Below are 12,121 nucleotides of genomic sequence, written 5' to 3' on the forward strand. Positions count from 1 at the left end.
GGTAAAAGGGTAGTTTGTAGCTAGAAGCTCTCATGCTTGTTGCATAAGGTGCTTGTTAAAACTCCCCAGAAACAATAAATGACTTTAACCAAATGAATCAAGCTGCATTGTCACCTCTCTAACACCGCTCCTGCGACTGCACTCTGGAAAAACAAATCTCTCTGTGGGACGTGTTGCTGCACGTTACTTAGCATTAGCTGCTAGTTAAACGTACTTTGTTTGAAGACATGGGCAAAGCATTTGTTTTCCCCCAGGCTTGAATGAACCAGAACTCTGTGAAAGTGTACCGTAAGCAAAATAGCCCCACAAAATTCAATATAGAAGCTAAATATTTTGCATAAGAACTACCTGCTGGTACTAAAATAAGACCACTTGGCTGCACTGGAGCCAGGCAGGGTTGAAAAGAAGCCCATCAGCTTTAAAAGTTCACTGAATATATTATTACATAAATTATAAGACGTATCCGTACTTTAGTGATTCCAGGGTATCTCCCATAGATGCAGAAGGAAGTGCCACAAATACGACCCAAGTGCCTTTCTGGTTTGCCAAGAAAGTGGACATTTAAATCCTAAAGTGGCAGTATTTGTCTTTCATGCAAGTCCAAAACCTACCTGCAATCACCAGTCTCCTAACAAATAAAACAGCAGCACTGCTCCCTGGTGAGTTTGTCTGTGACTAATGCAGACAAACAGCCAAAGGAATATAACTGTTGACATCCATCTATATCAATCCAAGCAAACGTTTTCAAAAGCTGAACATGCTAAAAGGAGTCGTGCTCACTGTAACTGGGGTATAAATTTCTTTTTCAACAGCAGACAGTAAACCAAACCATTCAATATTTCTGAACTTAAAACTTAATCATTCCAGAGTGAGCAAATGAATCCCATTCAAATTAAAACAATATTTTTGCTAACAAAACAAAGACCATTTAAAAGATTATGGGGCGGATTCTGATCTCAGTGATGTTGATGCACAGCAAGAATGATTCCCTTAAAATCAGAGGACCAACTGCAGTCATCTTCTAGTATAAATGAGATCAAAATTTAGCTTTGCCATTAATGTATGTACATGTATAAATACACACACCACTAACATATATATTAACAAAAATACCCATAACTGAAAATCTTGAACTCTTACCCTCATTTTTTTCTGTAATATGTACATAAGCCGTGGCGGTCTGTAAGATCCCGATGGCTTTCCCAGAGTATAAAAGTCTCAGCCAGCCATTGCAGCTCCAACCTGCCAGAAAAAAATATCTCTGGCTTCAGCTTTCCTTCCCGCCAGCTTAGATCTAAATAGCCTCAGGTTCATCTGAGCAAAACCAGAAAGCTCACAGCTTTCCAGGCTGGCTCTGACGTCAGCCCCTGGCTCAGCTTTCGGTTGGCTGAGAGAGAGCTTGTCCAATTCAAAAGAAGCTGAGTTTACTGGGGCTGGCTTTTGTGTGTTCACTGTACAAGCTTTGAAAGAAAAGCCCACCCTCTGCTTTCCTCTATAGAAGCTTTAACACATCCAACAGGTTAGACCGCTAAGTACCTTTTCCCTCCCACCTCTTTTCTCCTTCAGAAACTTAAGAAGCCTGGAAGAACAACAGTACTTCAGCCTCTTTTATACCGGCTGAAAACAACCACCATATGCTCTGTGCGGTGATGCTGTCTAGTTTGGGGCTGCCACGGGGAAGATCAGATAACCGAGCAAAGCGCAAGTGTGGCAGATGGAGTTAGGGCATTTCTGACTTGTGGCATTGTGCTAGCCAAACAAAACTGCTGATTCATTTCTTTGCTCTCGATATAAAAAGATGTGGCTTCTTTGGGGCAGGAAGCGGTGCCCACGATCAACATCTGGATGATATTCAAAAGCAAGCCTTAGCAACGGGCAGATCCAGGGCATGGGATATTCAGCAGCACCCAGCCTTGGCCTAATTCTGTTCCCATTGCCATCAATGGGGGTTTTTACCATCAATTTCAATGGAAGCAGAGTTGGGCCAGTCCTGACAGCTGTTTAAAAACCCCACCCCTTGAGATTTCAAGGGTCAGATAATCATTTCCCTCCTCCTGCCAACTATTTCAATGCAGATCTGAAATTTGTCACCTCCAATGGGATGGTGTTTCGAGAAAATGCCCAGAGGAGGTGGACAGGGAGGCAGTGGCCAATCTGCTGTATAACCACTGCAATCTCTGTCTCTGAAAAACACTCACTTATGGTCTCTTTCCAATACTAACTGGAATATTGGCATTGCTGTCCCAAACTTCAAAACTGTAAATGGCATCTTGAGTCTGCCTGGGCCAGCTACAGCCCCAAACCAGTCCCATGTTTAGGGAAACATAGAATCACAAAAAATGTAGGGCTGAAAGGGACCTCGAGAAACCATCTAGACCAGCCTGCTGTGGAGAAGTGGCACCGAGTAAACCTAGACCATCCCCGACAGGTGTTTCTCCAACCTGTTCTTAAAAACCTCCAATGACTGGGGAAGCACAACCTACCTTGTAAGCCTATTCCACAGCTTACCTATCCTTATAGTTAGAAAGTTTTTCTTAATAGCTAACCAAAATCTCCCTTGCTGCAGATCAAGCCCATTACCTCTTGTCCTAAGTTCAGTGGACATGGAGAACATTTGATTGCTGTCCTCTTTATAACATGCTGGGAGACTGTTAAACTGGTTAAAAGGCAAGAAAAAAAGGGTAGGAATAAAGGGTCTGTTTTCAGAATGGAGAGAGTTAAATAGTGGTGTCCCCCAAGGATCTGTACTGGGACCAGTGCTGTTCCACATATTCATAAATGATCTGGATAAAGGGGTAAACAGTGCAGTGGCAAAATTTGCAGAAGATATAAAATTACTCAAGCTAGTTAAGTGGAAAGCAGACTGAGAAGAGTTACAAAGGGATCTCACTGAACTGGGTGACTGGGCAACAAAATGGCAGATCAAATTCAATGTTGATAAATGCAACGTAATGCACATTGGAAAACACAATCCCAATTATACGTACAAAATGATGTTCTAAATTAGCTGTTACCACTCAAGAAAGCAATCTTGGAGTCATTGTGGGTAGTTCTCTAAAAACATCCGCTCTATGTGCAGTGTCATTCAAAAAAGCTAATAGAATGTTAGGAACCATTAGGAAAGGGATAGATAATAAGACAAAAATGTCATAATGCCACTATATAAATCCATGGTATGCCCACACCTTGAATACAACGTGCAGTTCTGGTTGCCCCATCTCAAAAAAGACATATTAGAAATGGAAAAGGTACAGAGAAGGGCAAAAAAAAATAAGGATATGAAACAGGATATGCATCTGTATGAGGAGAGATTAAAAATACTTGGGACTGTTCATCTTGGACAAGAGATGGCTAACGGGGGATATGATAGAAGTTTATAAAATCATGAATGGTGTGGAGAAAGTGTATAAGGAAGTGTTGTTTACCCCTTTTACATAACACAAGAACCCAATTAAATTAATAGGCAGAAAGTTTAAAACAAACAAAAGAAAGTACTTCTTCACATAAACACACAGTCGACCTATGGAACTCATTGCCAGGGGCTGCGGTGAAAGCCAAAACTATAACAGGGTCCAAAAAAGACCTAGATAAGTTCATGGAGGATAGGTCCATCAATGGCTGAAGATGGTCAGGGATGCAATCCCATGCTCTGGGTGCCCCCAAGCCTCTAAATGGGAGAAGTTGTGACTGGACAACAGGGATGGATCAGTTGATAATTGCCTTGTTCTTTTCATTCCCTTTGACACATGTGACATTGGCCACTGTTGGAGCACAGGATACTGGGATCTAAAGACCATTGGTTTGATCCATTGTGGCCATTTTTATGTTCTGTTATCATGTTAAGGCCTCTGTTAAAAGTATGGTGATCAACTGGTATAAAGTGATACAATTAGAAAGTACAGCTCCAACCTGCTTGTGAGCATTCAGCATTGTCTTCTGGTAACATTGTGAAACAAAGTAATAGTGCATCAGAATCAAGAGGAGACTCTCCCTCCTAAGTTGTTTATGAGTGTGTCATAGTGACCAAAATAATTGCCCCTCCCCCCAGTTAAAGGAAAGAGGAATAGCTGAGTTGGACTGTGAGCAGGGATGCAGAAAGGTATGTGTTTGGCTTTGCTGGCTGGTCTGCAACATCTTCTCTATTTGTCAGGTTTTATGCTTCCCATTCCAAATATTTTTGTTGCATGACTGTTTTGGTCATGCACTTTTATCCTCCTGTTGAGCATTGGGCATAAATTGCTGCCAAGAGCAGGATATAGGAAGTGCGTGGAACCAACAAGAGCAGTCAAATTATTTCCCTTGGAAAACATTCCTAAGTAAGAACCCGCACTGAAGAATCAGTTCCATAGTCAGAGCTACACCCAGTAGCACTAACAATGAAAAAGTGAATGCACAAGATGGTTTTTTTCCAAAACCTGCTTCTGTCCTATGCTAATCCACTCTCCCTTCCTGTGCAAAAGGATGTTGAGACCAAGTGCAGTGCTTGCCAGTTAGAATTAACAAAATGCACCAAGTTAATTAAGCTCCAACAAAAGATTCAGCTTCAATTAATGTTAAAAACAACTCAGGCTTGCTAATAACACGAGAGATGTGATCAGATCTGGGTTGGAAGGTCTCTCATCAGTAAGAGGAATTGTGCCTCACTGAGGGGAGTGCACAGCTATACAGCCCCAAAAGCATGTGTCCCAGGCATTGCGCCTTTTGGAGCTTTCCATTGTGCAGGGGGAGGACAGTCACTGCCCCAGTACTACATGAGCATTGAGAGAAAGGGGAAGGGTCATTGTCTCCCCTCATTTGGGGTGCCTAATGATACTAGTTTCACCTTTGCTCTCTGAGTGCAAGGACTCTGTGCTTGGCCCCTGCATGGGTATGCTAGGGGAGGCAGCTGCTCTGGCCTCTTCCCGCGTCCCCGTCCCCGCCCCCCCCGGCACCCCACCAACATGCATACCCATTCAGGAGCCAGGTGACATCTGGCTCTAGATGCATAAAACATTAAAGGCAAAATGAGAGTTGGCTTCCTACAAGGGGACAGAGTAGCTGAGGTATGGTGGTCTGTACTGTATTGGGTCTTACTCTGTGCTCATCCCCATAGTATCCAAGCATCTTCTCACAAGATAAATATGAGTCAATAGTAAAACGCTTCTGCAAAAACATCAAACATTGTTCTGGGATGTATTAGCAGGTGTGTTGGTAAGCAAGGTATTAGAAGTAATTCTTCCACACTACTCTGCACTGATAAGGCCTCAGCTGGAGTAGTGTGTCCAGTTCTGGGCACCACATTTCACGAAAGATGTGGACAAATTTGGAGAAAGTCCAGAGGAGAGCAACAAAACTGATTAAAGGTCTAGAAAACATAATTTATGAGGAAAGATTGAAAAAACTGGCTTTGAAGTCCCTTCCAGTCCTACACTTGTATGATTCTATGCATTAAGCGAGGTGACTAACATCTGTCACATGATGGTGCTCTCATCCTCTCCCCGCGGGTGGAGTGTGTGCAGTGGAATGTGTGACTTGGAATCTTGTTTTAATATACATGTGAGCACACACATTGCTATGCATGTGTTTAGAGAAGAGAAGGTAGAAGAAATGCACCTTGCATTTAAAGTGGAAGGTAGTGAGGTTTGTGATGGTCCTTAGAACCTCATTTCACAGTCTTGGGGTGTCAAACGAGGAATCTCTGTCTCCAGGCAACAGTTGTATTGAGAGATTGGAGACCTGGGTTCTATTAGCAGCCCAGCCACTGACCTACTTTGTCCTCTTGGGTAAGTTGCTTCATCCCTCTTTGTAAAATGTGGGTGAGGACACTCACCTGCCTGTAACCAGCATTTGAAACCTGCAGATGTAGAAGGCTAGCTAATGCCTAAGTATAATTGTTGTCATTACAGCCATCCTGTTCCTGAACAACCTATAAACTTCTTTAAAGATGTGTTTCCTAGTGATTGCATCTTGACACTGGTGGCCAGACATGAGAGCAAGATTGACCAAGAAAGTGGCAGCTAGATTTATTTTTGTGGACGTCCTGCATGTTACCATAAAGGGGACTTGAAGCAGACCCTTCATTTTGTACCAAGCAAGTAAAAGAGGAGCCTCCTGCCTCTGGGTGAGTCAGTAGGAGTGACTCTCTCAGCCAGAAGATACTTTCAGACTATTTTATACTGGCTAATTTCAAAGTGTAAAAGAACACAAGTGTTAAGAGGAAGGCTGACCTTGTCATGGAGACACTGGATTGGGACTCATGGGGTCTGGGTTCATTTCCTGACACTGCCACAGTTGTCCTGTGAAAGATGCTTAATTTCTCTGTGCCTCAGTTTCCCACTTGTGAAACGATAATGGTGATAATGTTTTCTTTCCCCCACTTTTTGTCTGCCTTATCTGTTTAGATTGTAAACTCTTCAGGACAGGGGCTGTGTCTGATTGTGTGTATGTACAGCACCTAACACAATAGGGTCTCAATCTCAGATGTGTCAACTGACATGGAAATAAGAAATAATAACCTCAAAAAGAAAACTTTTGGTAAAAGAGTGAGTTAGAAGTTGATTCCAAAGTGAAATTTTTCTTCTTGTACCGGTGTGAATGTTTCCCTTTCTGTCCTCTTTTAGAAGGGAAAAATAACCCATCCCTAATATAATTAGAAGTTAATGAAGGAAAAGCTTGTGTTTTTTAACAGTCTCATAAAAGATTAAGAGCTGAATAACAGTATGTTGAAAACAATTTACTTAAATGCACTTGAGCAAAAGTACATAAATTGTTCCTACTTCAGAAAAGCAAGTAATTACCAAGAGATCCATTAACAATGAACTTAGGCTACAACCTTAATTACAAGGCGAGTCTCTGAAATATGACGTTTAGAGCCTTTCTCGATTAAACTGTTCGTCACTTGTTGGTAACATTCCATACCCAGACTTGTTCAGTAAATAAGTCTGAGTTCATACAACAGCGCACATACACATGCCATAGGGTAACATCATTTGCCTCCATGGAAGAGGAAGGGACCAAAGGGGGAGAGATGGCATGGAAAGTGAGCTTGATTGTGCCCAGTTTTCCTTTTACTGCGAATCAACTTGTAATGGGCCAGCCACAAAGGGCTCAGCTCAGCTAAGAAATCACAATCGGGCCCATAGTCTACTCACACCCTTCAATGCTTACCCAACCTGACCCTTTTGTTGTTTTACTGCTATTCTTTAGTAAGCAGTAAAATGTATGCAGTTGTGATGGTAGTTTTGGAATGGCCTTGCTTATGGGATAATTAACAGCTGTTGATGGTGCTATTGACCAGTCACCAGGATGTATGAGACTCTAAGGGTAGGCAATAGAGCTGGTTGAAAATTTTGACTTTTTTTCATCAGGAAACCCAAAGTTTTTGGCAAACCAAGTTTTTGGTTTTGGCAGAAGAAAACTAGAATTTTCCAGAGAAAGCAGAAATTTTTCATGAACATTTTCCCTTAGTCAAATCTCAATTTTCTGTCAAAACAGTTTTGACAGAAAACCAGCCTTAATGAGTGGGTAGTTCACCGTCCATGCCCACTCAATACGTGGCTCACTGGTTAGACTGTCAAAAGAAGTGCTCATTAGTGTGGTTGTGACAATGTTCATGATGTGGGCACCTTGCCATAGGCAAGGCCAGTCTTACCCAATTTTTCTCACACAAACATAGACATACAGAAAAATACATGGCACTTAATACAAATCACAGAATATCAGGGTTGGAAGGGACCTCAGGAGGTCATCTAGTCCAACCCCCTGCTCAAAGCAGGACCAATCCCCAATTTTTGCCACAGATCCCTAAATGGCCTCCTCAAGGATTGAGCTCACAACCCTGGATTTAGCAGGCCAATGTTCAAACCACTGAGCTATGAATATAGACGTCTAGTAGAATGGCCCCAGATAGCCTCAACTATCTGTTTGCACATGGAATGTTAAATATATCCCCGTATATAGTCAGAATTAACAGAGGACAATGTGTATAGGTTCTACCATTTTATGGCCATCAGCAACAGGGCAATAAACAATACAAAAAACAAAGGGAACTGAGTAGGGCCAATACTTCTCACATCAAATGCATGGAATGGGAGCTATTCCTTATTAGCTTACCTTTTTTTTATTGTAGGCAGCTAAAAAAACCCAAAATGGGTGAATACTTCAGTGCTCATGAAAGGCAGAACTAAAAGCATGCTCTGGAGCATTAGCTGTGCTTGTCTTGTTGTACAGTCTAGCTTTTCTTGAGCAGTAACTGCCAGTCAGCCCAAATTTTCTGGGTACGTATTTTTCTAAATCAGGACAAATCTCTACTAGAGATTGATGTAACCGACAAATTCATTCCACTTGTAATATTAGGAGAGGTCATCAGAGTCTCAGCTAGTGGACTAACCCACAACTTGGGTAGGATGAGCTGATTAGAAACAGGCCAGATTTAAACTGCTCCGTGAGGTTTATTTGAGAGTGGGGACAAAGATTTATTTTTGCATTTTCCATTACTTGGGAATCATACCGTTACTCTAACACCACATTTTCAGCTGTTTCTGCTGTACGTAGCAAATGACAGTACCCACCCCGTGTCATCTTGGTTTTGTTGGTCAAACCAGTATCTAATTAGTCCTTCAGCATCTAACTTGGAAGCTTTGTGTCACCCATCCAAGGAACTAACCTTTCAAAAAGGTAACATGAATTTACATTGATCACCATGCCTTGAGTAAGCCCGACCCCTGCCAGTTTGGTCTGACAACAGCACAGTTGAGTTGAGATACATACTGTATGCCACCACTGCATTTAATTTAGGAGACCATATCCTGTTCTTAAAGTGGGTAAAGTCACTATCTCTCATCTCTGTGACTACCAACCACAAGTACAGTCTAAGCTCCTGTCCTGAGCCTGCAACGAGTGCAGAGGTCCATCTGCATGGAGCCCTCCTGATTTCAAAGGGACTGTACGAAGAAGACCACCCACAGAGAGCTCATTGTAGGATCAGGCCCTTCCTGACGGCCAGCCATATATCTAAACACCTGCTAGATGGAACATTATTAAAGGTAAAACCATACTGAATCTTTTCCAGTGGGGTGAAGCCAACTAAACGGCTGTTTTCTGTAGGGAAATTGAAGCAGCTTTGATATAATTCAATAAGTGAATTTCAGAGTAGCAGCAGTGTTAGTCTGTAGCCGTAAAAAGAAAAGGAGGACCTGTGGCACCTTAGAGACTAACAAATTTATTAGAGCATAAGCTTTCGTGAGCAACAGCTCACTTCATCGGATGAGCTAAGTATGAATTGACATACTTGAGCTACACTGGGCCAGGCCCTGCATAGTGGTGTGTCTGTTTCAGGAAATAAACAGAATTGCACTACAAACAAGCAACATTCACTATTGCCTTGCAGCTATTTTTATATTTTCTTGCCTCGTGCTCTTTGCGGATTAAGTCACAACTTAAATAACTGATGAAAAACAACTTATCTTTGGAACTTTCTTGTCCTTGCCGCTGCCACCTTTGAAAATCTGAGGATTGCACCACTCTCTGATTGCTAGTATTGACTTCTGGGACACTTAGCTGTAGCAGTTTCAAGTAGCAGTGCCTCTAGATTATTATTCAGTGAGGTGGAATGCTCTAAGTGTCCATAGGATACAGTTATTACTGAACTAGTTCTTTCTTCACTCTTTCTTTGCAAGTCAAGGCGACTTGTTCTGATATTATATTAAAGATGTACTCCCAGTTTTCTTATTTCAGCTTTAGAACTACAGGACATCTGTTCAGCTGCTGGTCAGTAAAAAAAGGACTTAAAACGAACTAGGAAAAAGAAATAGAGTTAAGTTCAAGAGTACAGCACCAGCCCAATAAACACCCTGGTGCCAGATTCTCAGCCCTGTTAGAGCGGCTTTGTTAGGCTCTCATGGTGCAAAGCTACTGTAATGCCACCTTAAGCATCTGAGGGAGGATTCCCTGGTACAGGAAGACAGTGAATGGATGTAGAGCGGATGTGGTAATTCATGCTTTGAACTCCCATCTCAGCCAGCAGAGTAGGAGGCTTTGCTAGGAGTAAGCAGTGTGTAGTTGGAGTTCCCTGTGTCCCTGATGAGCCACACTAGAAAGCTCTTGTGTGGCTGGGCATAAGCTGGGCATAATCTAGAGCAGTCTCAGAGCTGTTCTACTTTCCACTGATCCACAGCTAGCGTCAGGGCTAGGGAGCTGTAAAGGTGACTTTTTTTTCTGTGTGCACTTTGGTAACTTATTTTTATCTGAAAACAAACTGAAAGGCAGATTTCATGCTGGTGAAAGATGCCAGATCAGCAGTTCTGGAAGCTATAGTTCTCTGTCTACAGAATGGGTCCCAGGAACAGTGTTGGCTTCCCTATACTCCCCACTTAGGTGCCTCACCCCTATGAATGAGAAGGCAGTTCATATTTAATAGTTTGCCAGTCCCCTTGTCTCTCTGAGACTGCCAGTAGGAAGACAGTTGCGGTGGTGGTGGTGATGGTTGCAATATGGATATCTGTCCATTAGGAACTGACAGCATTAAACACATTTCACTTAACCACTAAGCGGCCCTAAGGAGAATGGCTGCCACCCTTGACTCATTCAGAACAAAACCTCTGTATTATTCAGAACCCATCTGTTTGACTTAATTTTCCCTAAATTAGCCCCTTAAAACAGACCAACTTCCTTCCTTCCTGCCCTCCCCCCATCTGTTGTTAAAATCCAAATCAGTAACTATAAGCTTGTTCCTGCTGGTAGACTGCAAGAGATTTTTGTATTTACTTCTCAGGGAAGTCACTTGGATACCACGGAGATAGGTGTTTTATAAAATAAAATAGAACTAGATAGTCACTTAATGGTAATGACTTTCAGGTACTACCATTCTGGGCTAGATTTGAGCTACTGGCTTAGAGGTAAGAGGCTTTATATCCCATTGCAAATCTCTTGAGCATTCTATTCAGCACCCCTTTGATTTACCATTTATGGTGTAGGTGTGGCTCTGCTGCACACTTACTACTTATAAGACCTATCTGCAGGGAAGTAATTTAGAAATGAATCTCTTTGCCCCACTGTTTGCGCAAGAGACGCTTCTAAAAAGCCTCTATATTATAACAATCCTGTCAACCCCTCTTAATAGTAATAACCTGAGCACTATGCAGTGCTAATCGACCACTTGAGAACTGTTGCTGAAAATCTAAATGTGGTCTATTGAAGGTGAACTCTTCACAGGATAATTCAGGTTTTCACCCCAAACCTCTTTCCATCACTCGTTCCAAAGAATGTTTGGTGCAACAAAGATGAGTCAGGAACTCCTGTGCTTTCAAAACATTGTACAGGGCTTTAGCTGTGCTATCCAATTAAAAATCAATGGGAGCTGAGCTGCTAAAACCCTGACCCTGGGAAAGAAGCAAAAATATATGGCTCTATTCACGGATAACTTTTTAAATTCATTCAGTTCATTATACAGCCATCTTTTCAAATTCATTCATGAAACCTATCCTTTTTTAACCATGGGGAGAGCGTAATTGGGTGAATTCAAGAAAAGCGCTCTATAGACAGACATTAAATGATTTGCAGAGTTCAGGGCTAATAGGAGAGGCTATAGCTTACTGTTCTAGGTACATTCTTATAGCAAACAGGCAATAATACTTTCTTAAAGGGAGAACTCTGCCTATAACAAGTGTTTCTCAGCAACACCTTGAGATAACCAGTAAGCCCATCAATGAGGCAGCCAAGGTTGTCTGTGGAAATTTAAGGCATTCTGTAAGATTCCGTGCTATGCAAGACAAGGTCATCTTCACTTAAGAAAAAAAACCAAACATTCATTATAGTTCTATTATATTTCTAGGGCCTGATTTCAATGGAGTTGCACTGGCATGAAACTGGAGTCAGGCAGTAGAGAATCAGGACCATAATCTACCAAAAAATGTACCCTTGCAGTTCAGGTTATGTCAATCTTTTTTTCCCTTTCTGTCCTAACCTAGGCCACAATCTTGCAAATAGCTCTGTGTGGATGGACCCCTGTGCCTGCATGGAATCCTTATGCTTCCCCTTTTTACTGAAGTCAGTTAGGATCTGTGTATGGCTCTGTCTCAAGGCTCTGCCTTGAAGAATGAAGCCCTGCTGTGTAGTGTTGTTACTGACTGCTAAAGCTGTTACA

At 42.1% G+C, this 12,121-nt stretch overlaps 1 protein-coding gene across 10 annotated transcripts in view; it reads right to left on the reverse strand.

The window, feature by feature from the left end:
* Nucleotides 1-12,121, reverse strand: part of RASGEF1A (RasGEF domain family member 1A) — a 258,373-nt gene that overhangs the window by 35,212 nt on the left and 211,040 nt on the right. For 2 of the 10 annotated variants that reach the window (XM_043550870.1, XM_027829472.3), the window contains exon 1: nucleotides 1,141-1,574. The exons of 7 other annotated variants lie outside the window; for them this stretch is intronic. In XM_043550870.1, the coding sequence (XP_043406805.1) occupies nucleotides 1,141-1,167 (27 nt within the window). In that variant the 5' untranslated portion in view covers nucleotides 1,168-1,574. Of the gene's footprint in view, nucleotides 1-1,140; nucleotides 1,575-12,121 lie in introns of those variants that run through there. One more of the 10 variants, XM_043550874.1, reaches the window with a different exon arrangement.

The sequence above is a fragment of the Chelonia mydas genome, chromosome 7 (genome assembly GCF_015237465.2).
Source record: "Chelonia mydas isolate rCheMyd1 chromosome 7, rCheMyd1.pri.v2, whole genome shotgun sequence".
In the NCBI taxonomy this organism is placed as follows: Eukaryota; Metazoa; Chordata; order Testudines; family Cheloniidae; genus Chelonia; species Chelonia mydas.